Source organism: Sordaria macrospora, chromosome 2, assembly GCF_033870435.1.
Source record: "Sordaria macrospora chromosome 2, complete sequence".
NCBI classification, from domain to species: Eukaryota; Fungi; Ascomycota; class Sordariomycetes; order Sordariales; family Sordariaceae; genus Sordaria; species Sordaria macrospora.
The window spans coordinates 5,616,705-5,641,982 of NC_089372.1; the positions used below are offsets into that span (position 1 = coordinate 5,616,705).

At 53.2% G+C, this 25,278-nt stretch overlaps 4 protein-coding genes across 4 annotated transcripts; 2 read left to right on the top strand and 2 right to left on the bottom strand.

The window, feature by feature from the left end:
* SMAC4_05100 (uncharacterized protein) lies at positions 1 to 8,829 on the top strand. Its single transcript, XM_003346793.2, has 5 exons — positions 1 to 2,558; positions 3,116 to 3,484; positions 3,599 to 7,177; positions 7,241 to 8,006; positions 8,072 to 8,829. Exons 1-5 carry the CDS (start codon positions 1,446 to 1,448, stop codon positions 8,269 to 8,271), a joined length of 6,027 nt encoding a protein of 2,008 aa, XP_003346841.1. The 5' UTR covers positions 1 to 1,445; the 3' UTR covers positions 8,272 to 8,829.
* Positions 8,830 to 12,168: 3,339 nt separating this feature from the next.
* On the bottom strand, positions 12,169 to 14,255 carry SMAC4_05101 (uncharacterized protein). The gene is made up of 4 exons (XM_003346794.2): positions 13,968 to 14,255; positions 13,702 to 13,890; positions 13,446 to 13,547; positions 12,169 to 13,366 (listed from the first exon to the last, which is right to left on the bottom strand). The coding sequence occupies exons 1-4, from the start codon at positions 14,247 to 14,249 to the stop codon at positions 13,277 to 13,279; spliced, it is 663 nt and encodes a 220-aa protein (XP_003346842.1). The 5' UTR covers positions 14,250 to 14,255; the 3' UTR covers positions 12,169 to 13,276.
* Positions 14,256 to 15,832: 1,577 nt separating this feature from the next.
* On the top strand, positions 15,833 to 17,057 carry SMAC4_05102 (uncharacterized protein; the record flags this gene model as incomplete). Its single annotated transcript, XM_003346795.1, has 4 exons — positions 15,833 to 16,034; positions 16,403 to 16,477; positions 16,545 to 16,686; positions 16,826 to 17,057. 4 exons carry the CDS (start codon positions 15,833 to 15,835, stop codon positions 17,055 to 17,057), a joined length of 651 nt encoding a protein of 216 aa, XP_003346843.1.
* Positions 17,058 to 20,357: 3,300 nt separating this feature from the next.
* Positions 20,358 to 21,374, bottom strand: SMAC4_13330 (uncharacterized protein; the record flags this gene model as incomplete). Its single annotated transcript, XM_066091375.1, has 1 exon — positions 20,358 to 21,374. The coding sequence occupies one exon, from the start codon at positions 21,372 to 21,374 to the stop codon at positions 20,358 to 20,360; it is 1,017 nt and encodes a 338-aa protein (XP_065946283.1).
* Between the last annotated feature and the right edge of the window lie 3,904 nt (positions 21,375 to 25,278).

Sequence of the window (25,278 nt, forward strand, 5' to 3'; positions counted from 1 at the left end):
TACAGGGACCAAGTCGGTGGGTCTAGCGCGGAGGGCTGACGTCTTTTTGCGGGAGCGCAGAGTTGCAGGGCACAGGGCACAGGGCAGGTGCGTGCAGCGGGTCGTGTACATCTGCTAGGTATCTGACCAATCACAAGTCCAGAAATGGATCTGCTGCAACGGGGCCCGGGAATGGGATGCATCCAATGTGGTGGACCGGGGTGAGCAGACTGGGCCGTGCCTCTTCCCCAGTAATGGATGGATCGCTCACCCTTCGCGAGAGGTGAGCGAGAAGAGGGAAACTGGAAGACCAGCAGAAGCCAAAGGGGCACATTTTCGGGGCGTGAGAGCAGAGAGCAGAGGCAGAGCCCGAGGCCGGGAGTGTGTGAAAGAGTCTGCATTTCCATTTTCACACGCGCGCACACAACTGAACCCAGACCAAAACACTTGTAGATGTGGCCAACAGCCGAAATAGAACGGACCAGCCGGGGCAACCATCATCATCGTCGTCGTCAAGGCTGTCAACAATAACTGATGGGGGTTTCGACTACCATCTTCACATTCAAGTCATCCACACCATATCTTTGCCATTCCCCGCTATCACCATACCTTCTAACACCATCACCGTGGTCCGAGTCTCCATCGGCCCATTTCTCTTCTTCCGTTGTGCTGTGTCATCTCAACCATCTTCAATCTGGCTTCGATCCAGACTCACCCCCGTCATCCGACGATCCCACATCACCACAACCAGCACCGGCAACAAGCCATTACTTGTTGCCCATCTAGTAGTACCTTCGCTGTCATTGCGACTTTTGGCCGATCGCTTCTATTTTTTTTTCCCGTGACGACTGCAGCTACCGCCTAGCGACAACGGCATAGCGACAGCTTAGTCTCGGACAAGCTTCGAATAACTTCCCGCTTTTGCCCCTCCAGCTTGTCATCTCGAACCCAGCCGAGGCCGCCGCCATTCCATCCGAGCAATCGCGACAATCGATCGCTTATAGCAACCAAATCATCACGAATACCCGACCGATTAACTGCAACGGCAGAAACAATCCAAGTCGCCGCGCATTCAGTCATTGAATCCGATCACGAGTCGACCGAATTCTAGACTGTCCGACAAGGTGTAGGCCAGTCGGCAAGCATCAAACATAGCAACTCTACAGATCCCACTAGAGCATAACAGAAAAGCTCGCCGCTCGCCTTGTTGCGCCGCGCTTTCTTTGTTTGAATCGCGCCCCAAAGTACAAGCAAGGCAGTGTCGAGACAGGAACACGACGACAATCGTCTCGTCCGATGGGATACCGATAACACGTAGAGATTATACAAGCAAGCTAGAGGCAGAGAAACAGGAAGAAGAACAAGACTGTGTTGTGTTTGGTATTAAACGTTTGGAACTGGGATTTGAGGGGGATTGAACGGTACACGGTAGAAACCAGAAGACACCAGACATATCAGCAGCCAGCATGGACCACTTCTCGACGGTGCTGCAGCGACCTCCTCATTTTGACGAGGATGGAACAGAAGGGGGAGATCGAGGAGGAAACGGCGGCGGGCCAGCACCACCACAACCACGCGGAGGTCTGCGCGACATTCTCAACCCAGTGAGCAGCAGCAGCAACAGCGCCGTACAATCATCCCAAGCAGCACCACCACCACCACAAGCAGCAGCGTCGTCATCATCATCATTGCTCCATGGAATTGGAGGACCAGCAGTTCCGCCGCCGCCCTCCTCATCGACGAATTTCATGCGCGCGACGACGCACGGCTCGTCCTCGTTCAATTTGCGATCGCCAACGCATCAGCAACAAGCATCGGAATACCGTCATCCACTTTCCTCCCTGGCGACTCCAGCACACGCTGCACCACCACATCCAGGTCCCTTTTCGGCCTCGCCTCCCACTTCTACTTCCACCACCAACAACGCCAACGACGCGCTAGGTGCCGCCGGCAGCAGTCTGAGCAGTCAACCACCACCACCACCCACGGGTCCACGCTCAATTCTCAATCCTCCAACAACAAACCAACAACAACACCATTCAAATCCCTTTGTCGCAGCATCCGCACCCTCGCTGCCACCGCCGCCGTCCTCGTTGCAAGCTCCACCTGCCATTACACCAATTGCCGGCCTATCAGCTCCGGCCCCAGCTTCGAGCTCGCTACTACCTCTATCAGCAGGAGGCATTGGAAACTCCATCACGGTCTCGTCGTCGTCGAGCTCGCAACCACCAGCCCGAACATCGCAACTGCACGCGCCGTCGGCCTATTATTCGCCGGCTGAATCGTTCCGCGATCGGGATTCGTCATTACGCGAAAAATCATCGACAGGCGGCAGCTTTTACGACCCAACCGCCGAAACCAGTATTAGCGGCCTGAGCCCACGAAAAGATCGAGATCGCGACAACCACCGCGACCACTACCGGTCCGATACAACAAGGGAATCACAGCGCAGGGTTTCGGGCCATTCTGACACGGGCTCCTCCTCCCGACTCTCCTCCACGGGAACAAGCTCCTGGCGAAACGCGACCCAGACTTCGCAAACGTCCCAGCCTTCCGCTTCGGGCTCGGCCACGAACAAGGTAAGCCAACTTTTGACATTCACTTGTACCGTCTGCAGATGGAATCCACCGAATCACCACACACACTAGCAATCACCACTCAAAAGTCATTGAACCACCAAACACCACACTACAACGCACCACACATCCGAACATGGTCGAGTGGCCATGACAAACTTTCCACTCCCAACACCACAACCCCGTCACGTCGTCCTTTATTCACCGCCCGCTTTCCCATTCCTTTCCCTTTCTTTCAACACCACCATCATCCCTCCCCTTAGTCCCATAATCACAAACCACCACCTCTTCACCCAACCCTGCCCCCAAGGTTCTCAATGCAGTGACCAAGAAAAAGTCACCACTCCAAAACCTTGGCCGATGGGTGACGGTCTGAAAATTTACAAGTGCACGCCACCACCACAACAGCTACCACCGATTAATACAACTACTTCAGCTGCATCATTCATCCCTTGCCTGGCTCCTGACACACGAAACACCACCACCAACAACAAAGCTTTGCTGGCACTTTGACTGTTCCACTTCCACTGACCCAACCTTTGCTCTTCTGCAATCATTAGACCCGCGATCCGTACAACTATTCCCAATCGTCGACCGATTATTACAGGAAGAAAGAGAACTACCCGGTCGATCATACATCGCCTCCATCGATTGCAGCTCCGTCCAACTTTACTGTTGCGACGCGTAGTCCCATTGCCGCCATTTCCCATCCGGCGTCAGTAGCCGCACCGGCCAGTATCGGAACTGGAAGCGTTGGCAGTCTCGCCGGATCCATCAGCCCTAGGCTTTCACTCAGACCACCGAGCATGGCCTCGCCTACGATACGAAGCGCCATCTTAGCTAATCCCACATCCAACGGCAAGACTGCACTACCCGCCCTAGGCCGAAACGACTCGCCACCATCCAAGATGTCTTCCGCTACATCAACCGTAAGCTCTTTCGCCCTTCGTCCCCACGTACCAATTGGCAATGTCCATCCTCCCTCCCTTTGTCCTTCCCCTCTCTTTCAGCCAACCGTCGCTGACAACAATCGTTGCTTGCAGAATACCAGCCGCGGCGCCGGTGTCATGTCCTTTTCCCACATCCTTTCGAGCTCCGAGCCCGTTTCCAGACCGCGCCCTACTTCACCGATAATGGATGACGACGACGACATTCCCATGAAGGTCGAACGCGCCGACTCATCCGAGAAGTTTGTCAAGGAGAAGAAGGAGAGAAAACCGCGCCAGCCGAAACAGCCACGCATCTCCGATATCAGGCACTCCGAGTCCACACCCAAAGGGCGACGAGGGTCGTCCAAACAAGAGAGTCCTCTGCCCAACATTCGCATTCCAGCCAAGAGAATGGCCAACGGTGCCCCCAAGCAACAGAAGGTGTTCTCTGCCGAAAACGAGGAGAAGATTAGAAAATGCATGGACAGAATCGAAGCGCGAGAGCTTCCTGATGAGTCTGACTACGAGGAAGAGTTGCGCGAGTGGAGACAGCGACGCGAGGAGCGGAGGCAAGAGATGAACAATCGCGATCTTCGCCTGCGCCGACTTAGGAGAGCTGAGTACACAGAGATCGAGACCCAGAAGCTCAAGCTGCATGCCGACTTTGGTAAGCGTCGATATGACGACCTTAACTACGACGATGCTTTGCAAGAGGTCCGGGAGCGCGAGCTCTTTGCCGAGAAGGAGCGCAAGAAGGATATGCAGCGCAAGAGGCGGCGCGAGAAGTCCATGGCTACTACCATGGAAGCAAAGGCTGCCGCCTTGGCCAGGGCCTCTGCGGCGCAGGACGAAGCGGAAAGGCAGAAGTACATGCGCGAAGCCGAGCGGGCCAACAAGAAGGTGCAGCAGACCCGACTCATCTTGCAGAAGGGTATCAAGGGCCCAGCCAGGAATCTCAATCCCATTGAGCCGAACCTGGAAGGCGGTACTATGGCTACGTTCCAGGCCGAGAACATGGAGCCTGGCAAGACGAAGGGCAAGGGCCGTGCCGGCACGAGACCCAAGAAATCCAAGGAGCAGAAGCAGGCCGAGAAGGATGCCGCCGAAGCTGCCCAAGCCGCCCTCGATGCTGGTCTCGAGCTGCCGCCCAAGGAAGAGACCAACAAGATCCGTATCAAGCTTACCAAGACTAAGGCGCCCAAGGAGACTGATGCAGAGAAGGACAAGGAGAACAAGGAGCCCCAAGAGCCGAAGGAGGCCAAGGAGCCTAAGGAGCCCAAGGTGAAGGAGAAGGTTGTCGAGGAACCCAAGGACCCGTTGGAGCTCAAGTTCCAGTCCAAGGGCTTCAACCAGATCTATGATCAGATTTGGCGCGATCTCGCCAGGAAGGACGTCAACAAGGTGTTCAGACTGGCGATCGATTCGTATTCCACTAAGTCATCCAACCTCAAGAAGACCGCCATCCTCGCGTCGAAAGAGGCCAAGAGATGGCAACTCCGTACCAATAAGGGCACCAAAGATCTGCAGGCTCGCGCCAAGCGTGTCATGCGTGACATGATGGGCTTCTGGAAGCGCAACGAGCGCGAGGAGCGTGATCTCCGGAAGGCAGCTGAGAAACAAGAGCTAGAGAACGCCCGCAAGGAGGAAGCCGATCGCGAAGCCGCTCGCCAGAAGAGGAAGCTCAACTTCCTTATCTCGCAGACCGAGCTGTACTCCCATTTCATTGGCAAGAAGATCAAGACCAATGAGGTTGAGCGCAGCACGGACCACCCCGATGAAATTGCGGCCAGCAAGGATAAGATTCCGGAGAACGACATGGATATCGAGGTGCCTACTGGTCCCATTGGTGCCAAGGTCACCAACTTCGAGAACCTCGACTTTGACGCCGAAGATGAATCGACGCTGCGGGCCGCTGCTATGGCTAATGCGCAGAATGCCATTGCCGAGGCCCAGAGGAAGGCTAGAGAGTTCAACAAGGAGGAGTCTAAGCTTGACGAGGATGGCGAGATGAACTTCCAGAACCCGACCATGATGGGCGATGTCGAGATCGAGCAGCCCAAGCTTCTCAACTGCCAGCTCAAGGAATACCAGCTCAAGGGTCTCAACTGGCTGGTCAACCTGTACGAACAAGGCATCAACGGTATCCTGGCCGACGAAATGGGTCTAGGAAAGACGGTGCAGTCCATCTCCGTCATGGCCTACCTCGCCGAGAAGTACGACATCTGGGGTCCCTTCCTGGTTGTTGCGCCTGCGTCTACCCTGCACAACTGGCAGCAGGAAATCACAAAGTTCGTTCCCCAGTTCAAGGTGCTCCCTTACTGGGGTACTGCGGGCGACCGTAAGGTACTGCGCAAGTTCTGGGATCGCAAGCACACGACTTACAAGAAGGACGCTCCCTTCCATGTCATGATTACCTCTTACCAGCTTGTCGTCTCTGATGTTGCGTACTTCCAGAAAATGAAGTGGCAGTACATGATTCTCGATGAAGCCCAGGCTATCAAGAGTTCGCAGAGTTCACGTTGGAAGTGCCTGCTGGGCTTCCATTGCCGTAACCGTCTCCTGTTGACGGGTACGCCTATCCAGAACAACATGCAGGAACTCTGGGCCTTGCTCCATTTTATCATGCCTTCCCTCTTCGATTCCCACGACGAGTTCAGCGAATGGTTCTCCAAGGACATCGAGTCTCATGCCCAGAGTAATACCAAGTTGAACGAAGACCAGCTGAAGCGTCTGCATATGATCCTCAAACCCTTCATGCTGCGTCGTGTCAAGAAGCATGTCCAAAAGGAACTTGGCGACAAGATCGAGTTGGACGTCTTCTGCGATCTCACCTACAGACAACGTGCCATGTACGCCAACCTGCGCAACCAGATCAGCATCATGGACCTCATCGAGAAGGCGACACTGGGCGACGACGATTCTGCTAGTCTCATGAATCTCGTCATGCAGTTCCGTAAGGTGTGCAACCACCCCGACCTCTTCGAGCGTGCGGATACCGCTTCACCGTACTCGTTCGGCTACTTTGCCGAGACAGCCTCGTTCCTCCGTGAGGGTAATCCGGTTAATGTCGGTTACTCTACGCGCAGCTTGATTCAGTATGAGCTGCCTAAGCTACTCTGGCGCGACGGAGGACGGCTGTACAAGGCTGGTGAAGACAATCAGGTCGCTGGGTGGCGGAACCAGTGGTTGAATGAGAAGTTCAACATCTGGACTCCACAGCATATCCGCGAGAGCCTGGCTGGTAATGACAACTTCTCGTGGCTACGCTTTGCCGATACCAGCTATGAGGAGGTCTACCGGGCTAGCCACAAGGATCTCTTTGCTCGGGCTGTTGAGATGTCTACCAAGAAGAACCGTCTTGCCGAGATTAAGATCGCCTATGATGAGCCGGAGGACTTGAACTTTACTCCCGCGCATGCCCTCTTCAAGATCAGGGAACGCGAGGATCGGAAGCCTTTGGCTGATATCACCGAGCAAGGCATTCTGAGCAGCTTGATGAATGTCTCGCGTAGTGCATTTGCTGAGACTGGCCTTGGTCGTCTCGAGCAGGCTGCGTGCCCAAAGACCTCCGCTCCTCCTATCGAGGTTGTTTGCGACACCTGTGCCTCGGTCATTGAGCGTGAGAATATCATGTTCAACGCTCCTATGCGTAAGGTCCTCTTCGGACCTACCTTGGCCGAGGAGAAGGCACTTGTCCTACAGAAGGTGCCGCCATCACGCTACCCACCTCCTGCCTTGTTCCCTGCACCAGACAAGGAGAAGCAGAAGTTCACCAACATCACCGTCCCTTCCATGCGCCGCTTCGTTACCGACTCCGGCAAGCTCGCCAAGCTGGACGAGCTCCTTCGCGAGCTCAAGGAGAACGGCCACCGCGTACTCCTCTACTTCCAAATGACCCGCATGATCGACCTCATGGAGGAGTACCTCACCTACCGCAACTACAAGTACTGCCGACTCGACGGTTCCACCAAGCTCGAAGACCGTCGCGACACCGTCGCCGACTTCCAGACCCGTCCCGAGATCTTCATCTTCCTGCTTTCTACCCGCGCCGGTGGTCTCGGCATCAACCTTACCTCCGCCGACACGGTCATCTTCTACGACTCGGATTGGAACCCGACCATCGACTCGCAAGCCATGGATCGCGCTCATCGTCTGGGTCAGACCAAGCAAGTCACCGTCTACCGTCTCATCACGCGTGGCACGATCGAGGAGCGTATCCGCAAGCGCGCCATGCAGAAGGAGGAAGTCCAGCGCGTGGTCATCACGGGCGGCTCGTCGGCTGCCGGCGGAGGTGTCGATTTCTCTGGTCGTCGTGCGCCGGAGAACAGGAACCGCGATATCGCTATGTGGTTGGCGGACGATGAGCAGGCGGAGATGATTGAGAAGCGGGAACGTGAGCTTCTCGAGAGTGGAGAGATGGAGAAGTTGGCCAAGAAGATCAAGGGAGGTGGTAGCAAGAGGAAGAGGGGTGGTGTGGGTGGTGAAGGGAAGGAGGTTAGTTTGGATGAGATGTATCATGAGGGTGAGTCTTCTTTTTCCGTACCTGACCAAGATGATGAAAGGACGTTGAGCTAACAGTGATAACAGGCGAGGGTAACTTTGATGATGGTGGCAATGGTACCAAGGGTAGTGGGACGGCTACGCCTAATGTCAATGGAGAAGCGGGAGGTGACGGGAAGGGCAGTGCCGTGGGAGGAGCGGCGAAGAAGAGGAAGACTACGGGTGGTGGAAGCAAGAAGGCTAAGACTACCAAGCAGAGGTTGGCTATTGCTGATGGGGAGATTTGATATCTGATGTCATCTCCTACAGCAGAGTGAAGAGGCCTTGCTTGCATTGGTCATGACATATGCCTGGTCAAGGCACAAAGAGCGCTGAATTGGTAGTGGAGGAGATTTGCTTTCACCGTATTGTTTTCGTTTGTACTACTAGATGGTTGGGGAGGTTCCATGGTTGATGGCCTTCGCTCAAGCATTCACTTACAACTTGCATGTTACGGAACAACACCAGAGGTCCGGAAAAGCAGCAAAGGAGAAAGGGAAACAAGACGCATCCGGTAATGGATGTTTCACAAGGTAGAAAATATGTATGGATATAGCATAAGCAGAATAAGGTACAGGTAGACTAAACTACACAGTTCACAGCTTAAATGCAACCAAAAAGGACTATGGACCAAGCAGTCTGGAAATGGATATCTTGATGTGTTACAGTTAGGCTCTTGTATTCGTCAAGGAGGCAAGGACGCGGCTTGGAGCAAGACTCACGATGAACCATCAATGCAATGATAACATGTCAATTTCATATTCACTTGCTATGCTGCCTCGATGGCTTACGACAACTGGTCAGGGTTAGGCAACATTCTTTACGAAATGCATGTCACAAGCACGAAAGTTTCGAGATCTTACAAGGCTAAACCGGCGGAAGGGAGGAAGGCAGGCAGGAATGAAGGGCTGATAGATGGTTGAACCTGATGGGACGGAATAGAAAGGGCGAACCTGGGAGGGGTTGGAGAGGTAAACACGGTAAAGAGGGATATGAGCCGATGGCCAGGTTTAAATTTTGAAGAAAAAAAAATTACCTGCTTGCTGTGTCATTGCAAATTTGAGCGTGGTGGTTGGTGTGTTGGCGGCGGTCAAAGGACATAAAGACGATGAAAGCATGCCCGGCTCCGGAGTCAGGAAGCAATGGGCCCCGGGAGGAGAGCTGGGAGTCGAGACGCGGAGTTGTCCCTCACCAAAGTCAATGCTATTTACTATGGGCTGTTCTCCTCGGCGGTTCACGCATGTCCATGTCAACTTGTCGAGGCGGCATGCGGGCAGCGGGCTTGCGGGCACAGGAAAGTGGTCAAAGTGGGTCAAGCTCAGGTAGGGTGTCGAAATGTTAGTGCACGTCTTGTAAGTCGCCCGTGAGGCCGCTGGGGTCTAACAACGTGCCTTTCAAGCTGTCCATCCGTCGAAATTTCTTGCTTGACATCGAAACACGGGAACACTTTGAAGACACCGGGCCCAGAAACCACCAATGCCTTGCATAGATGCTTGCCTACTATCTCCCTCTTAAACCTTGGAGGGGATTACAGTGTTGCCTCTTTATGGTAGAGGCACCTTGAAATGCGACAGCGGAAGTGCCGGCTTCTTTGCGGCCGCCCGGGCACCTCCTGTCTTCCGGACGTTCTGCAACTGTGCTGGGCGCTATCTTTCCCCGTCCGACCTTCCCCCCCTCCATAGCCGCTTCTTCGCGGTCTGTCTCCCGGTCAAATCCTGGACGCTCCGTGTTGCCAGTGCCAGGCCCCGATTGCCACGGGCATGGATGGTGTGCTTCCCCGGCATCCTTCCGTCCCGCCTTTCCTAACGACAACGGAGCCTCAGAAACGATCAGACGACCCTCGAGAGAAAAAGAAGTAAAAAGCACAGGAAGAAATATACCACCGTCATCTTTTCTCCCGTCCGATTTAGACGAGCAGGCTAAGACAACCTAAATTGCCAGTGCCCCTGATCACGCCCCGTGCATACTTCACGGCCACGGCACACCTCCCGGGAAATATGGGTCATGCTGAAAACAACAACACCACCAGACTGAACATCTTCCCAATGTCCGATCTCAGCGGGCCGTTTTGTCAGGACACTGGGCGGCGGTTTCGCTAACACTTCCCTGGCTCTGCCCGACAGGGCCAGAAATGACCAGAACGACCCCACGGCCGCCATTAACGGTTTCTACACGAAAAAAGGTGTCCGGTATAAAGCTAAGTGCAGTTACTTCTTCTTATGAGTTTTATATGATGTTTGGCCCGGGCGATGATCGTGACAACTGTGAACCTTTCTCGGTCGGTCGCCGGTAATGGGCTGGTTGTGTTAGTGCTTCGGTTTTGACGATGTGTATCTGAGCAGTGGGGATGTAGGGATCGCTAGCATTGCCATGGCAGGGATATCACCATCGCTGTCGACATTTCCGCACGAAGAGAAACTCAGGAGTATAGAATTAAGTCTTTCGGCTCTTCTTGAGAGGTTCCCGCACTTGGATGGGCAGTCGTACGATGATGGATGGTGCACAGCCTCTTGGCTCGACTGCTGGTTGATGACACTTTATTGTTGGTGCTCCTTTCAGCCTGCGTGCTTGATAACCTAACACTCTCTCGGCTGTAACGAAAAAAAAAGCTATATCGATGTCACCGTTGTAAATGGCTTCTTCGTATCAAGAAAACCTGCTAGGTGTACAAGCACAACCTGCCTATCCCTTCAAAACCCTGAGTCATTCTTTTGGGTAGTTGATTGAGGATAAACTGTGCACAATTTTTTGGTCAGGTTGCTGCAAATGGCGGTTTATTGTTAGTGCTCCTGTCTGGATATCCGTCTGACCCACTTCTTTCATGTCGTGTTAACACTGCCATCACAGGAACAGAAAAGTGCAGACCAACACCAGCAGATCCATCTAGCCTTTTATACAAAAAGAAGGTGGGTGGTATCTGCCAACTGAACTCATTTCCTTCCATTCAAGAGTTTGGGCTACTTTCTCAGGCATCGGAACCCGTATTCAATCTGACGGGAGTGTAGGGTTTTGTAGCTTATATCGAATTGTTTTTGTTCATGCCTTTCTTGAACAGCGATCGCTAACACCAACCACTGCAGGGCAGAGGATGCTCCAACATTGCCATTGCCATCTATCTTTAATACCGAAAGAGACCGATGTGTGTGAGGTTGAACATTGTCACTGCCATCTAGGAGCTTGACATGGATTTCCGGGTCTCCGATGAGGTCGGAAAAGGCGAAACTGTGGTCGATTTTGGAGCATCTTTGTTGACACATTCACGCCTGAACACTCCCTTTGTTTTATTCGTCCCCCAGTCATTCCTTTTTGTTAACAAACTCTCCCGGGCAAAGTGGTCCTTTTTGCCTTTGACGTAGATGAGCTTGTTTCTGCCCTTCACTGCCTTCGCTAGTGCTCTTTTCATCCCATTCTGTTTGATTACCCGTTCTGTCTGTCCTGGGATCTTGATATCCAGAGCCAGCAAATGGTCGATGGTCGAGACACACGGGGTCGGCCAGTTCAAGATGCTTGCAAATGACAGGAGGGATGATACCACATGGGTAAAGAATATCAAGGACTTGTGGCCCGGAAAGCTTGCCAGAACCTGATGCAGAGCCGGTCAACGCGACGGGAGTTTCAAGACCTTATCTTCCACCCTAGGTGAGGGCTCGGTCTCTGGGTACAACGTTGGTTCATGCTGCTACTGCTGTTGTTAACCGTTGCATCTTCTCGGTTTAATCGACAGGCGCCTAGCCCAGAAGCGTTGATGTCGATGGATGTTAGAGCATCTGAACAAGCTGTGGGTGGGCAGGCTAGCACGTGATGGGCGTTGTCTACATTTGCGCTGTGGTTCTTCACAGGTTGGAAGATATGTGAATGGGGACCTAAGAGCAACGTCGGTGAGTCCAGTCTTTTTAAACCTCTTCCCCTTCCAACCTTGCCATGGCCTTTGCTTTCTGGAGAGGCTCATCCCATTGCAGTGGCATATGGACCTCCAATTAATCATATACTGAAGTATTGGTACGTCTTTGACCTTGGTTCATCCACAACCCAGCACCAACTTCCCGAGGCTTACCAGAAAGCTTCGTAGGAACAGCTAAACGAAGTCAAACGCGTTGTCAGTGAACCTTTTCCTGGAGTTTTTCGTCCTTGCAGAGCAGACGTCCCCCTTCCCCAGTGCTTCTTCACGTGGAAATCCGCTTCACTCGTTCTCGGCTGTGCAAGATCCAAGTTGTTGGTAGCCTGCAGACCTGCGGTGGGATCAGCTGTCGCCCGTGGCATTGGCAACCAGGTTTCCTTGTTTGCTTTGCGTTACCTTCACGCGTCCTCCTTTGCGTTTATTACACCTCCAGTCCTCTTTATCTTCCTTTCTCCAACCCTTCGTGGTTTCGTCCAAGACCTCCCACCGACCTGGATCATATATCATTTACTGTCAAGACTCAAGACGCGAGGACAACCATGTGTGACCACACTCACAACCACCCCAACACGGGGCCCCGAGCACTGTCCGATTCATCGACGACGACGACAGCGACAATTCAAGTGTCCAGGAACTAGAGTCTAGGTTCTTTTCATTCCTTCGGCAGATTGCTTTAGGCATTTCTGTTACAAGTGGCAGCAAAACGGAGAGCATAATTCATCTAAGAGCCCGGACGACAGCCATGTCGAGACTGAAAATCATCACAAAAGCACAAACAACAGACGCGACAAACGGGAGAAGAACAACACAAGCTGTCGGATTTATGGAAATGTATCACGGGCAATATGTACGGCCGGGAATGTTCAAGAAGAAATTGAGTTAATGCATGTCTTTGACTAACGCTATCTACCTTAGATACAAGTACTCATGCTACTTCCCCCATATTCAACTACAATCCAATACTGGTTTGTTTGTTAGCTCGAGACCTCTGGCCTTGGCTAGATCAACCTTGTCGTTGACCAGCAACCCAAGAGACTCCATGGTGGTGCCATCAACGAGGGAAACCGACCGTTCTGGTTTCCCTCGTTGATGTTCGACTCGATCATGACACTGATGACGGCCCTTCCAAGAGTCGTCGATCAAGGATCGGACAACCTCGTTCTTGATGTCAGTGAAATGATTTCAACTTTCCACCTAGTTGGTGGTCTGACCAGGACGCCCTTCATCGTCATCCTGGTAGAGATGACAGGTGTTAGATGGGCTATTTGGACAGCACGAAGCAAGGCGGATAACGCTGTGGGAACATACCTCAACGGCACGACGAGGACACGGTCGCGGATTCTCCGTGGCTTCCTTCATCTCTTAGGGTCCGGCCGCCAGGTGCCGAGGGTAATCTTGTTGACGGGGTCGGTGTACTGCTCGTTGATGTACTGCGCAGAACATTGCTGGGGGTCTGTTGGTGCACGTGGAATGATGTCAGCTTATGTGAACAGCCACCAAAGGGAGAGTCGAAGAACAACTTACACATGGCCGGCTGTGGATGGTACCACCGGTAGAGAAGGCGGGGAGAGAGTGGAAGCCCAAGCACTCGTAGACGATACCCTGACCAGCGACGACGGCACGCCGCTGGTCAGGGTGTAACGTGAGCGAAGGAGAGCAAAAAGGAGCGTGTACCAGTGGGTTTATGCACAACCGATGGCTTTACTTGCAGTGGCCTGGAGGCTGTGAGAAGAGAGGGTCAAAGGGGAATTTGGAGAGACGTGGTCCTCGTAACACCAACGGGCGGGGGTTCGCCGTACTGGGAGCGGGCTTGCAGGAGGCTCGATGGCCGAGAATGCACGCCGGGGAAGTGTCGACCAACTGCCGTGCTGCACGCGGGCCCGGGCCTTGCAGATATTCCTGGTGGCTGCGCTGGATAGGGTCTACCCATAGGCTTGAGCTTTGCATCGAGGTGAACAGATGATGGGGCCTGTGTGCGAAGAGATACATTGTGAGCAGAAACGTCCCAAAATGACTGGATGCGCTTGCCATCCTAGTCGGTCAAACCTTGGAGAGCTTGGTGGTGGCTAGGCGGCACTCTGCTTCTGAGAGGTGCCTGACATTGGACTTACCAAAGAGAAAGTTGTCGTTGGGGTACTTGGTGGCGAGGAAGGACTCGAAGCTGGAGGACCAGATGAGGCGGTCAAGAATGCGGCGCTGCTCGTCGATAGGGTGGATGGAACTATACCAGCCGGTCCAGTCGATGAGGCAAGCGGGCTTTTCGCCCAACAAGTCGAAGACAACAATGGAGAACCGAGAAAGGAGAAAGGGCAAAGCGAGAGAGTGCATATGTTGAAGTGAACGGAGTGAACAGAGACACAAGGAAAAAATCATGGTGAAATTTTAACTGGAGAAGAAGAGAAGAAGCAGGAGAAGCGAGGACAGAGCGTGGGCGACCCTCGATATATGTGAAGGTATGAATCGGCCAACTGCCAAGAGGACCATCATTCTCTACAGAAGAAGCACCCAGAAGCACCGGAACGACTTTAAACCGGCGAAGGGTAGGTACCTGCTGTTTAGACTCCTCGATGAGCTGTATCACCCCTCAAAGGCCACTTCCTTCCCCGCAACGGTAAACGGGTCACATCATTCTGAGATTACGCGGGGTCAGATGAGGTGAGAGAAGCCCCTGTCTTGAGCAAGTTGCCGTCCACATGAGCCAGTCACTTGCCCTTGGGCGCAGTGAAGGAACCGCGAGCTGGAGAGAGGAGCACCCTTCCTTCCTCGCAGAAGGCAACGAGCCACAGCTTATTGGAAATTACGCGGGGCTAGACCAGCGTCATCAGCCGGCAGATGACGATGGATCCTTGCCCGGGCTCGTCCACATGAACCGGCCGCTCAGCGTTAGGGAGTCAACTGGCAGTCAAAGAAGGAAGGAGGCAGCCGCCTCCAGCCACCGCTACGTGCGCTCCATGTTGGTCACCATTGGCGCAATACCAAAGACAGTAAAGGTACTTCGTCGATGTACCTTGGCCGGGACCGGGTGAGCGCACAATTCTCCCTCCTTCGACTGATTTCTTTTCCCTCTCCCTCTTCTGCCCCTCCATCCCCTCCCTCTCTCTCCTTTTTCCACATTCATCTTCCATCACCAACTTTCTTCACAGTATCCTTCAAGTACAACCGTAAAGACTTTGTCGCGTTCCATGCGCCGTCACAAGCATCTGTGGTCTTGAACCTGGAAACCATCCAGACGAATACAACTGGGACCGCATCAACGGTTTGTCTTCCCTCCTGGCCTTATCTCGCATCAGAGATTCTTTTTTCCCCCCTCTCGAGGCCGTACTGACAATGCCCCTTCCATTTCAGTCCTGCTTGCACCCACACAAGGTGCAGAGTTCTTCCGTCAACTCCCAAGGCTCTCAAGCCAACTAAGGTGAGTCCAGTCTTCTGTCGTCGTGGATGGCGCCACCACCTATCCCCAAATGTGACATCAATCTGACTGAAGTCAACAGATCAAGTCCGTTGTTCCTGCTCTGCCGCAGAGGGTACCCCCAGTTTTCAGATATCAAGGTGAGTTTGTTGTCATCGACGAGACTGCTCTTCCCTTTCCCGTTGCTTTCGTTTGAGTCCACGGTCTGACAGGTGAAACCAGTAGAATCCGTCTCCCTCGTTGGCCGTTCACGGATTTGATCGCACCGTGCCCCAGGCGACAGGACTTTTTCAGATTTTTCAGGTCAGTCATTTGCGCCTGGTCATCAATTCAGTTGTTTATTCCATGTCTAACACACCAAGAGACCACAGCACCCTCGATCTGCTCCTGGCACAGTCACGACTACCCAATGCTCGCACATTGCATTTCTCGCCGGTTTTCGCACATTATCGGGGCCCTTTTTGCGCTCCTGATTGTGTATTGGCTTTGCCTGTTGGCCAAGATGGACAAGAGATTGGACACGCCTGTGCGTGTCAACATCGGCGGTGGTGTTGCTGGCTATGCGGCCAGCAATGGCACCAACTGCACCATTGCCGCCGCCACCACCACCACTGACGCTATCACCTACGCCGACGTCCCCGCCGAGATCACCGGTGCCACCGTACTTGTTGCCAAGGCCACCAAGGTCGAGAATATCGAGAAGCGTAAGTTTGAGGAGGATGTCATCGCAAAAGATGTGATAGCCTGGTGGAAGCGCATGTGACAGGATAGGAAACGAGAGAGCGGCTTCAAGGATTACATGTATGTCCTGGCTCTCCACTTCCATCGTTTCATTACAATACATCATCAAATTGCACTGCGTTGATGTGCTGACCCTCTACCTTCATCAGAACCAAAACCCGTTCTTCCCATTTACCTGCCATCATGTTCAACTTATTTGGAGACGGCTATATGTTGTTCATTCCAGCTGCAGTGCGTTAGGAGAAGCTCTTCTATCCCTAATCCAAGGCCTTTTCGCCAGCAAAAAAAGGCTTCTGTCACTGTGCTACTGCCTGAACGAACATGCCCTTAGATGGGTCCAAGCGCGACGGTTCTCGCTCTGACGCGACCCCAGAGCCGCTGCCTCACTTTGGCCCAACAGACAACCGTAAGAACAACAGCATCGCATCGCGATACCCCGACCAGATCCCCAACACGATGCTCCACCTTCAGAGACTCCAAGAACAGGCAAAAAGATTCCAGCGAGGCAAACTCGAGCATTAGCGGCAACACCACCAACGGCACCACGCGCGGCATTACCGGCCATGCCGCAGGTTATCGCGCTGTCCAGGTCGAGCCCACACTACAAAGTCTGCAGTTGCAGGAGGACACAGATGGCAACATGCAGGCCCCACAACATCAAACAACGCCACAACAGTTTGTCCACACCGGGCATCTCCAGCTTGACCTTCATCTTCTCTAGCTCTCGCGGCTTGACGCTCGCCAGGTGTATCAGGTACACCGCTCCCTCATGGAGCAAGAACTGCGACTTCAGCACACCAATGTACGAGATCGCGGCGCGCACGTGCACGTACCTCAACCACACCTGCTCCGGGGCGCTCATCCAGGTCAAGATGACGCAGAACCAGGACACTCAGGCCAACGCGGCCCAGGCCCAACAACAAGCACAAGGACAACAGCATCGCATTGCGATACCCCGACCAGGAGCTCTCCGTAGTCCTTGTTGATTGCGTAGTCGTCGTCGAACGATGACCACCGTTCCTGGAGTGCCTCCTCGGCCTCACGCGAGTAAGGTTCTTGAAGGTAGAGGATGGCCAAAGTTTACCATCAACGGGTTGGTTGATAGCGTAGAGGCCGCGGGCCTACGCTTACAACATTATATACCGGCGATCTCAAGCTGGAAATCATCCTTCTGAACGCCAATGGTCACATCGCTCTCTGCAATTTTGGTCTTTGGGAGGTAGACTTGTAAGATACGTGTAGGAAATTGGAGGGTGAGAGAGCAGTCACTCCTGAGAAATGAGAGTCAACGATGGATGTTACCGCTACACCATAACCGATTGAACTGGGCACGTTTTTCCTTTGTCATTGTAGTTCCATAGTTCCTATTTAGTCCTTAGAGTTTTATTTCGTTTGTGATATCAAACTTGCTTGCATTGTGCTATGTCGTGTTGCTTCTCGCGCGATTGCTCGTCGTGAAGTTCTTATTTGCTGCCCATGATCATGCCATGTCGCAACCCCAACCAAGCACCCATGTGCATGTGAGACACTCCACTTGAACCATGGTGCATGGCCATGCAACAAATGAGAAAACCTGCAGATCTATGGGGAAATGATAGATAATACATTGCCATGTGTTTTTTTGGTTAGAAGAATGATATTTGGTGGCGATATCGTTGAGTGTCTTCGGGTGTCGGGATGGAGTGGAGAAACCAAGGCCGGAATGGCACATGAGACGAAAATCGCAACTCACTGCAAAGACGCCAAAGAACATTGAAGCCCGTTCAGGAATCAACTGAAAGAGCCATGATTGGCATTCATTCAATAAAATTCTGGTGAATAGAAGAGATATCGTCGAGTGCCTTTTTCGCTGGACTTTGGGTCAGCTCGCCGGGATTGGACATACACTGAAGATGCACTGCCCGTAGTGATTGAAACCGCGATGCTATTGATGCGAAGTCCATTTTTCACTCGCAAATTCACAGGAAAAGCGTCAACTCGTCGAGCCATAGATGGGAAAACAAGATTGGCTTCGCAAACGGTGGTCATATGAAGGAGTCTGCTTGCGTAATGTCACGTTGGGTCGGCCGGGAATCAGCAATATTAGGGCATAGAGGAGGACAAGACTGTCGGTGGCTGTCAATATCTTCAATGTAGGTAGGTATGGTCCACAGCTGTATGTCACAAGCAACACTTTGAGCAAAAACCGCATGGAAAGGCACGGGAGTGGTTTCAAGGTGATTGACTACCTGCTAACTCTATACTACCTGCTACCAGCTATATGAAAATGAAATGAAAAGAAGAAAGACTAAAGAAAGAAAGTCTAAAGAAAGAAAGACTAAAGAAAGAAAGACTAAAGAAAGAAAGACTAAAGAAAAAAGAATGAAGTTGTTAAATCTTCAGATCGAACGCCGCCTTCCACTTTGCAGCCAACAACTCCGCCTTCACCTTCTCCAGGCGCTTCCTTTCCTCCCCGATGGAGGGGGTGTAGCTCCTATTGACTTCTTGCTGCCCAAGTACAGGTTTCTTCCACCAAATCGACCGAGAACACAACAGCTATATGCTTCGTCTGGCACAACCAGGTACTAGATACAGGTAACAGTGGACCAAAAATGGAATAACAATGGAATAACAATGGGATGATGTTGATGTTACCACAAATACGGCACTCCAAACTCGGCCAACTGGAGAATCTTCTTTCGTAGCCCGGAAAGCTGAAAAAGGGCCATGCCCGTTTCCTCCTCCATTACGAGCCCCCTTACCCCATTCCCCCCACTCTGTTCGTGTTCCTGATATTGCTCTCACTGCTTTGTCTCCTCAAGCTCCTTTCCTTTCCAGCCCTCCAAATTGGCCTCCTCGTTCAACGATGATGAACATTGATATTATCAACGCTATGCTGTTGACGACAATGACCATCCGGATGACAATCGTTTGGCCCTGTTGCTGGGGTTTCCTCTCGATGCTGGTGCTCCGCCAGGGACCGGAAGGATAAATGTTGATAGAGATGGTGTAAAAATGCCGTGCTATCTCAAAAAGGTGATGTGAAAAGAGGTAAGATCCAAAAAGAACCAAGAAACTGCGGGACGCAGTGCTGCTCCACCGCTAAGGGTATCTCCAGCCTGGCTGGGCTACAGCCGCCTCGGAAACGCAGCCTCTAGCCTCGAACAGGCTAATTTTGCCTTCTGGCGTGTTTCGTTGGCTGGCATTCCATGGCACCGTCGCTGGCAGATTTAGTGGTCCCTGGTTGAAATATCTCATAATGCCTGTGTAACCCGCATGGACATGTTTGTGAAGTGGGTGCCGGCGCCGGCGCTCTATTGTGGTTTGCCCTTTCACGTAGTTTCGCGGGCATCGGCGCCGGCTGGCACGAAGTAGAAGCCACTTAGGTGCCACGGATGGCGTTATCGATGATGCTTGTAGGGATGTTGATATTGATGATCCGTTATTGATGTTGAAGGCCGGTGGCATGATGTGGTGTTGGAAGTCTGTGCCCTGGACTGGGCCGCCATTCACTGGCCTTGCCCATTCACCGACACGCCCTTTCGGGTATTTAGGCCGCCCTGGTTTCCGTTTCTTTTCTTCCGCGAGACAACTCCAGAACTAAGTGTTCGACCACTTCGTCCAGAAGCAGAAGTGCTTGCCAATGCCAGTGGAGGTTGTCAAATTACTGTGTTTGCCTCAGTGATGCCCAGCTGGCGCCGGCGCCCTAAGCAGGGGTATTGTTGTGGTTGTCCTCCCCGGCGCCAGCTGGAGCGAAGTGGAGGCCACTTCGGTGGCACGGATGGTGTTATCGATGATGCTAGGGATGTTGGTATTGACGATGTTGATGTTGAATCCCGGTGGCATGGACATGACTGCGATGCGCTCAGCGACGGCTCGAGGTGATTGTTTGCCATGCTGAGGTGGCTGTAGACCAGAATCTGCGGCTCTGCTTTTTTTTTTTGTTGTTGTTGTTATTTTTAACGTCTACTTCCGCCTCCCGTAGGGCATGAGACGTGCCACATGGGTGAATCTCGCGTACAAAGATAATAGCAGTGCCCTAACTGTCCACCAAAAGACCATTAACCCGAGGGCAACCCGAGGCCTATTGCCAGTATAAATCATGTGTTGCCCGTAGCGTAAACGCGATCCAACACCTTCAATCGAATCGCCCACTGAGCGAGCCGCCAGTATATGGCGGGACCCGTAGAACAAAGGACAAGATAAAAGAAAAGGGCAAGATCACTCCTCCCCGCTCTCGCTCTCGCTCTCCCCCTCCCGTAAGGCCTCCTCCCGTCTCCTTACGCGGTAGACTAGCCTGTCCAAGTCTACCGTAACCCTCTCGATGTCGTGGCCGCGCCCAATCTCCACCCCTTCACCCCGTAGAAACCCTGTAAGGTTGTCAGCGGTGCCCCCGTCGTCGATGTGCTGTTGCCAGAGTGACTGGCGCCAAGCCTTTCTCGTGCAAGTCCACGAAAAGAAGTGTGAGGTCTGGATTCTAGCGATGAAGCGCTGCCAGTAAATTCCAATAGCAAGGGAGAGGTTCTCCCGCGTAGCCGCTTCGTCTGTGACCGGGGAACCGCATGTGCCTTCCTGCAGAAGAAGGGATGGAATGGATTCTTCCAGCTTCCACAGAAGCACGTCGGCAGCGCGTCCTCATGCTCGAAGCGCTCGTGGTAGTCCTTGAAATCCCCGTGGCCTGATCTAGCTGCCAGAAGATGGTGTAGGGAGCGCCTGTCCAGCTCCAACTCTTCGTTAGGATTAGTAGAGACGCCCAGCCTATAGTCTGCATACGACTCTGGCTTGTTTGCGACCCACCATGGCTTGAAATCTGTGCGCGCCTCCCTTTTAGCAAGCCGGCTTGAGTGCGCAAGGGTAGCCAAGCCTTGATTAACTACCTCTCCTCCTTCGGCGCCCGCCTTAGCGAGCTCGTCAGCAATCTCGTTGCCTGTGATGCCCTTGTGGCCAGGAACCCAGCGGACGTCCACCAGACTGGGGCCATAGCCTTTGCGGGTGGCATGGAAATCAAGGAAAGCCGCTTGTGACGACGCAGCTGGGGTTCCCCGGAGACCTCTAATGACGGACGTGTTATCAAGGCATACCGTAATGCGTGGCCGGGCCTGTGCCTCTGGGAAGAGCGTCACAGCGGCCTTGAGACCATGCCGCGCCCCTTCGGCCTCCGCATCGAAGACTTCCGCATGTTCTAATTGACCGCATCCGCGGCCAAGTTCTGTTTTTCCTTGGAAGATTACGTAGCCAAAGCCTACGCACTCGCCCTCTGGGCTTTCTTCTTCCGCGTCCGGGTCCTCCGCGTGCGCTGGAAGGCCCATCTGCTTGGCTATCATAGAGCCGTCGGTATAAACGACGATCTCCGAGGGATCTAGCTGGAGAAGCCATTCTTTAAAATCCTTGGCAGCTCTGTCCTTCGACTTGGGCGCTGGATCTTTGTGAGTGTCTCCGTTATATACGGGCGGCTGTAAAACCGGCCGCGGGAACGGCAAGGCGAGCTGGGTGGCCGTCTGTAGCGTTGTAGGGCGGCGAGGTAGGCCGCGCGGCGTCCTTCGGAATTCCGAAAGACGCGGGACAAGCGGGTGGGCGGGGTCTAATGTGAGGAGGCGCACAGCATGCCGCCAGCGGGCCGCTTCCAGAAGAAGAGGGACGGGGGCCAGGCCAGCTTCGCGGTAGAGAATAGCAAGGCACGTCGTTCTCCACACTGGTAAGCTGGCGCGGATGGCGGTATTAGCCGCCGTCTGCACTTTATGGACGAGGTCCGCTAGTCCGTTGCTAACAAGCGGAAACTCCTCTTGTTTGCGGTGAAGAGCGTGCTTCTTATGGCCTGGCCACCAGATTTCGGAGCCAAATAGGGCCTTTGGCAGGACGACAGCCTTCATAGCCTTCACCATGGAGCCTGGGGGAGCACCGTGGTATACTCTATTGAGACCGCGTATGTGGCGGACCACCTGCTTAGCGGAGGCGAGCCTGTGCTCAATGTGGTGCTTCCAATTCAGCTTGCTGTGGAGCCAAATCCCCAGCCAACGCATTGCCGGCTGTGCAGCCACCACGACTCCTCCGTGCGTAATGGTTGGGAAAGGCGCAGTTTGTCTTTTCCTGGAGAAAAACTGGATTTCGGTCTTGTCCGGGGAGAAGTCAACAGCGTTGTCTGCTCCCCATTGGACCATAGCGTCCAACTCTCGTTGTGCCTTCTCTACAACCTCTTCGTTCGAAGAGCCAGTGACAAGGACTGCACAATCGTCTGCATATCCAAAGTGCTGCGCTTCGCTCTCCCCGAGGCGATGGACTGGCTCTGTGTAGAGTAGGTAGATGATGGGCGAGGCTGGTGAGCCCTGAGGGAGCCCGCATCTGAGACGGCGCTGCGTTGGGATGGTAGTCAGCATGCGAGCTTTGACGCCATAGAGAAAAAAGCAAAGCACCGAAGAGTCCATCTGGAAGAAACTGACCTTTCAATCGATGCCGGCAATGAGTAGCTGGGCAACGAGTACAAGGTATAAGGTATGTACGCCATCATGGCGAAGGACTGCGCGACGCGGAAGAGCCCATGTTAGAAGATGCCACAGGGCTTTGGTCAGCGGAAAAGCAACCACTCGGAGGATGAACCTTATGTCAGGTGGTGAGACACATGAGCCGAAATGGAGAGGACTGGAAGATGCTGTCGTTGTTGAAGCAGGTGACGGCGAGCTGATGGATCAAAAGAGGCAATGATGAGGCAGCAGCCCAAAGGCAAGCCGGTGCCGGATACATGTGTGCTGATGGGGCGCAAGGCGGAGTGATTCAAAGGGAGAAGAAAAGTGGAGAAGTGGAGATGGTTGAAGATGGTTGAGTGTTTGTTTGTTTGGATTTGGGATTGTTTGAAGGACTGAAGAATGGGATGACTATGAGGGGAGAGCGAAAACGGACCAGAGAGGCATGGGGTCATGGGCAGTCTTATAGGAATCCTGGGGCCACCTGGGATCAGCCATTTACGGACGCACTTCACTGCGCTGCACCTCGACGCAATAACGCCTCCGACGTTCATGTCCAACACTGCACGCATTCTCGCCTCGCAGCAACGTCTTTGATCCTTATTTCACGTCCGAGCCTGACAATTCCGTGGACATGATCTCGTCCAAAAAGGGACAGCAAACGGTTGAGAGACCCGTGGGCAGCAACGGACAGCTTCGAATGGAAGGGTCATGGTCGTTGTAAGCTTGTTGGCGCCGAGGATGGAAAGTCAAAGCATCATATCCGAGCAATCAGGACCCTTTTAGTACTGGAGTTGGCAAAGAAACCGAAGGTAGAGCGTGAACTCAGAGTTTGGTCAGGCTTGGTTCACTTAAAAGTGGGATTTTGCGATCCTGCCTTGGTGGACGAGCAGGCACTACGGTTAAATTTCTGTGTCAGAATGGCAACCCGATTCAACACAACCGAGCTTAACTGCCGCTGTCGTCGTATTTACACTCAAGACGGGCATTGCCATACTCTAGAATACAGGAGCCCGGTGCGGCGACAAGGGAGGCCCAGAGAAGGTCTTCAACAGACTACCAGCGTGGTCGTGTGGAGTACCAGGAAGCACCCGTCTCTGCCGGTCTTAATATCCCTCTTGCTTATCGTGCGTCTCATGGTTGGAAGGCTTTGATGTACTTTCACATGAGAAATCGTGGGGCAAAGTTCTGGATGGAACCTGAGGCAGTCCGGACTGAAGAACGCGCCATTCAAGATGCAGGGCTTGCAAGACCCCATCGCCGGAAGGAAGCTGGTATCGCTTACTACAACGGTCAACGAGAGCGCTCTCTCCAGTGTTGAGCTCTTTTGCCTGGGCAGTCTGGGTGTTCACGGACAAGAGCATTTCACGCTTACCTACCTACAAGAAAGATGAAGATCGCCAGGAAAAAAATCACGACAGAGTTACGATGAAGGAGAAGTGCATGACACGAGATGAAAAGATGTTAGTTTTTGCTGAATAGACGTCAGTTAGCCCTTTTTGGCCCCAGAAATTCCCCCATGTCCATTGTGCCCCGGCTTCCGTCCTCTCCCTCCTCCATCTTGTCCTTGGGCGAATTGTGGTTGGACTCAGAGGTAGAGGGTTTCCCCTCTGTGGATTCTTACCCCCGTTCCCGTCCCGGCAATGTTGGCGACGCCTTTTCCTTGGTGGCCCAGGGCCGCGACAATGTGGTCCGAATACGCCTGCCACTGGCGATGATAATGAATGGCCCACCAGGCCAGCAAGAGGGCTCCGAAGAGCAGGCGGAGACGACAGACTTTAACCATGGTGTGATCTGGAGGTGATGTAATTGGGTCAGCTGGTGTTCAAAAGCGCGACTTCCACTTTTCCTCTCTACGAGTCTAGTGATCTGTGATCGAGGTGCTTGCAGACGATTTGGGGATCGCCGATCGACGACTGGGGGGTAGCTGCCTACCGTGAAGAGGGCTTTGAGGCGAGGTGGAACTGAAAGGAAATCAGCAGGGATGGCCTCACAGTGCCTCAAAGATGCAAATATGTAGGTTGGCATGGAAAGAGCAATACATATGCTTTCTACCAGGTAGCGGTACAGGGTGACTTACTGCTTGTCTGTTTTGGAAGGGCCTGGAAGTGCCGTGATGGCTTGTGCCTTCTTCTTCTTCTTCTGCGGTGGAGTTCTTGAGGGAAATCTGCTGCAGGAAGTAGGTCTGAGATGTGCGAGGGAAGTGCTCTTTCTTTCGATTTTCTTGGGCAACGATGGAAGCGGAAGAGTGTCTGAAAGCTGGAGAGGCGGCTCAAGTTTGTTTTCACTTTCAGCCAAAGCTTTGGCCGTGATTCAAGCTCATGAGATTCTTGTTCCTAATGGCGGCCTTGTGGAGCCCTTCTACCAATTCTTAAGAATACAACGAATACCAAACATCAGACGAAACAGGCCTCGAATAATGCGAATTCCATATCCAGAATGGTGCCTGCAACCTCGATGCCCACTCGAGGCTTCTTCACACTACAGACACCCCGATGTCTGCCTCAAAACCATGAAGCAAGCCATAGAGGTTCTTTTCAAAACGGCGGGCAAGTAGGAGAGAAGTTGCAAAGATCCAAGGTCATGCGGGAAACGGGAGCCGACATGGCCTAGGCTGGATCGTTGAGCGTTCTTTCATTTCCCAAGCAAAGTGCTCTTGCCGGTGAAAGTTTGCGACCCGTTGCGGAGAAGTGTCTCGGTAATGTCTGCTCCTTGTACCTTTGTGCCTCCATTTGTAAGGTGTGGTACCTTAGCAAGACTTCCAGGCTAT

Coding starts and splice junctions, on each gene's coding strand:
- SMAC4_05101 (XM_003346794.2), bottom strand. CDS start 14,249: ATGCACTCTCTCGCTTTGCCCTTTCTCCTTTCTCGGTTCTCCATTGTT. Junction 13,548..13,701: donor AGTACGGCGAACCCCCGCCC/GTTGGTGTTACG, acceptor CACCCTGACCAG/CGGCGTGCCGTCGTCGCTGG. Junction 13,367..13,445: donor CCATCCACAGCCGGCCATGT/GTAAGTTGTTCT, acceptor ACAGACCCCCAG/CAATGTTCTGCGCAGTACAT.
- SMAC4_05100 (XM_003346793.2), top strand. CDS start 1,446: ATGGACCACTTCTCGACGGTGCTGCAGCGACCTCCTCATTTTGACGAG. Junction 2,559..3,115: donor CGGGCTCGGCCACGAACAAG/GTAAGCCAACTT, acceptor TGCAATCATTAG/ACCCGCGATCCGTACAACTA. Junction 7,178..7,240: donor TGGCCGAGGAGAAGGCACTT/GTCCTACAGAAG, acceptor GCACCAGACAAG/GAGAAGCAGAAGTTCACCAA.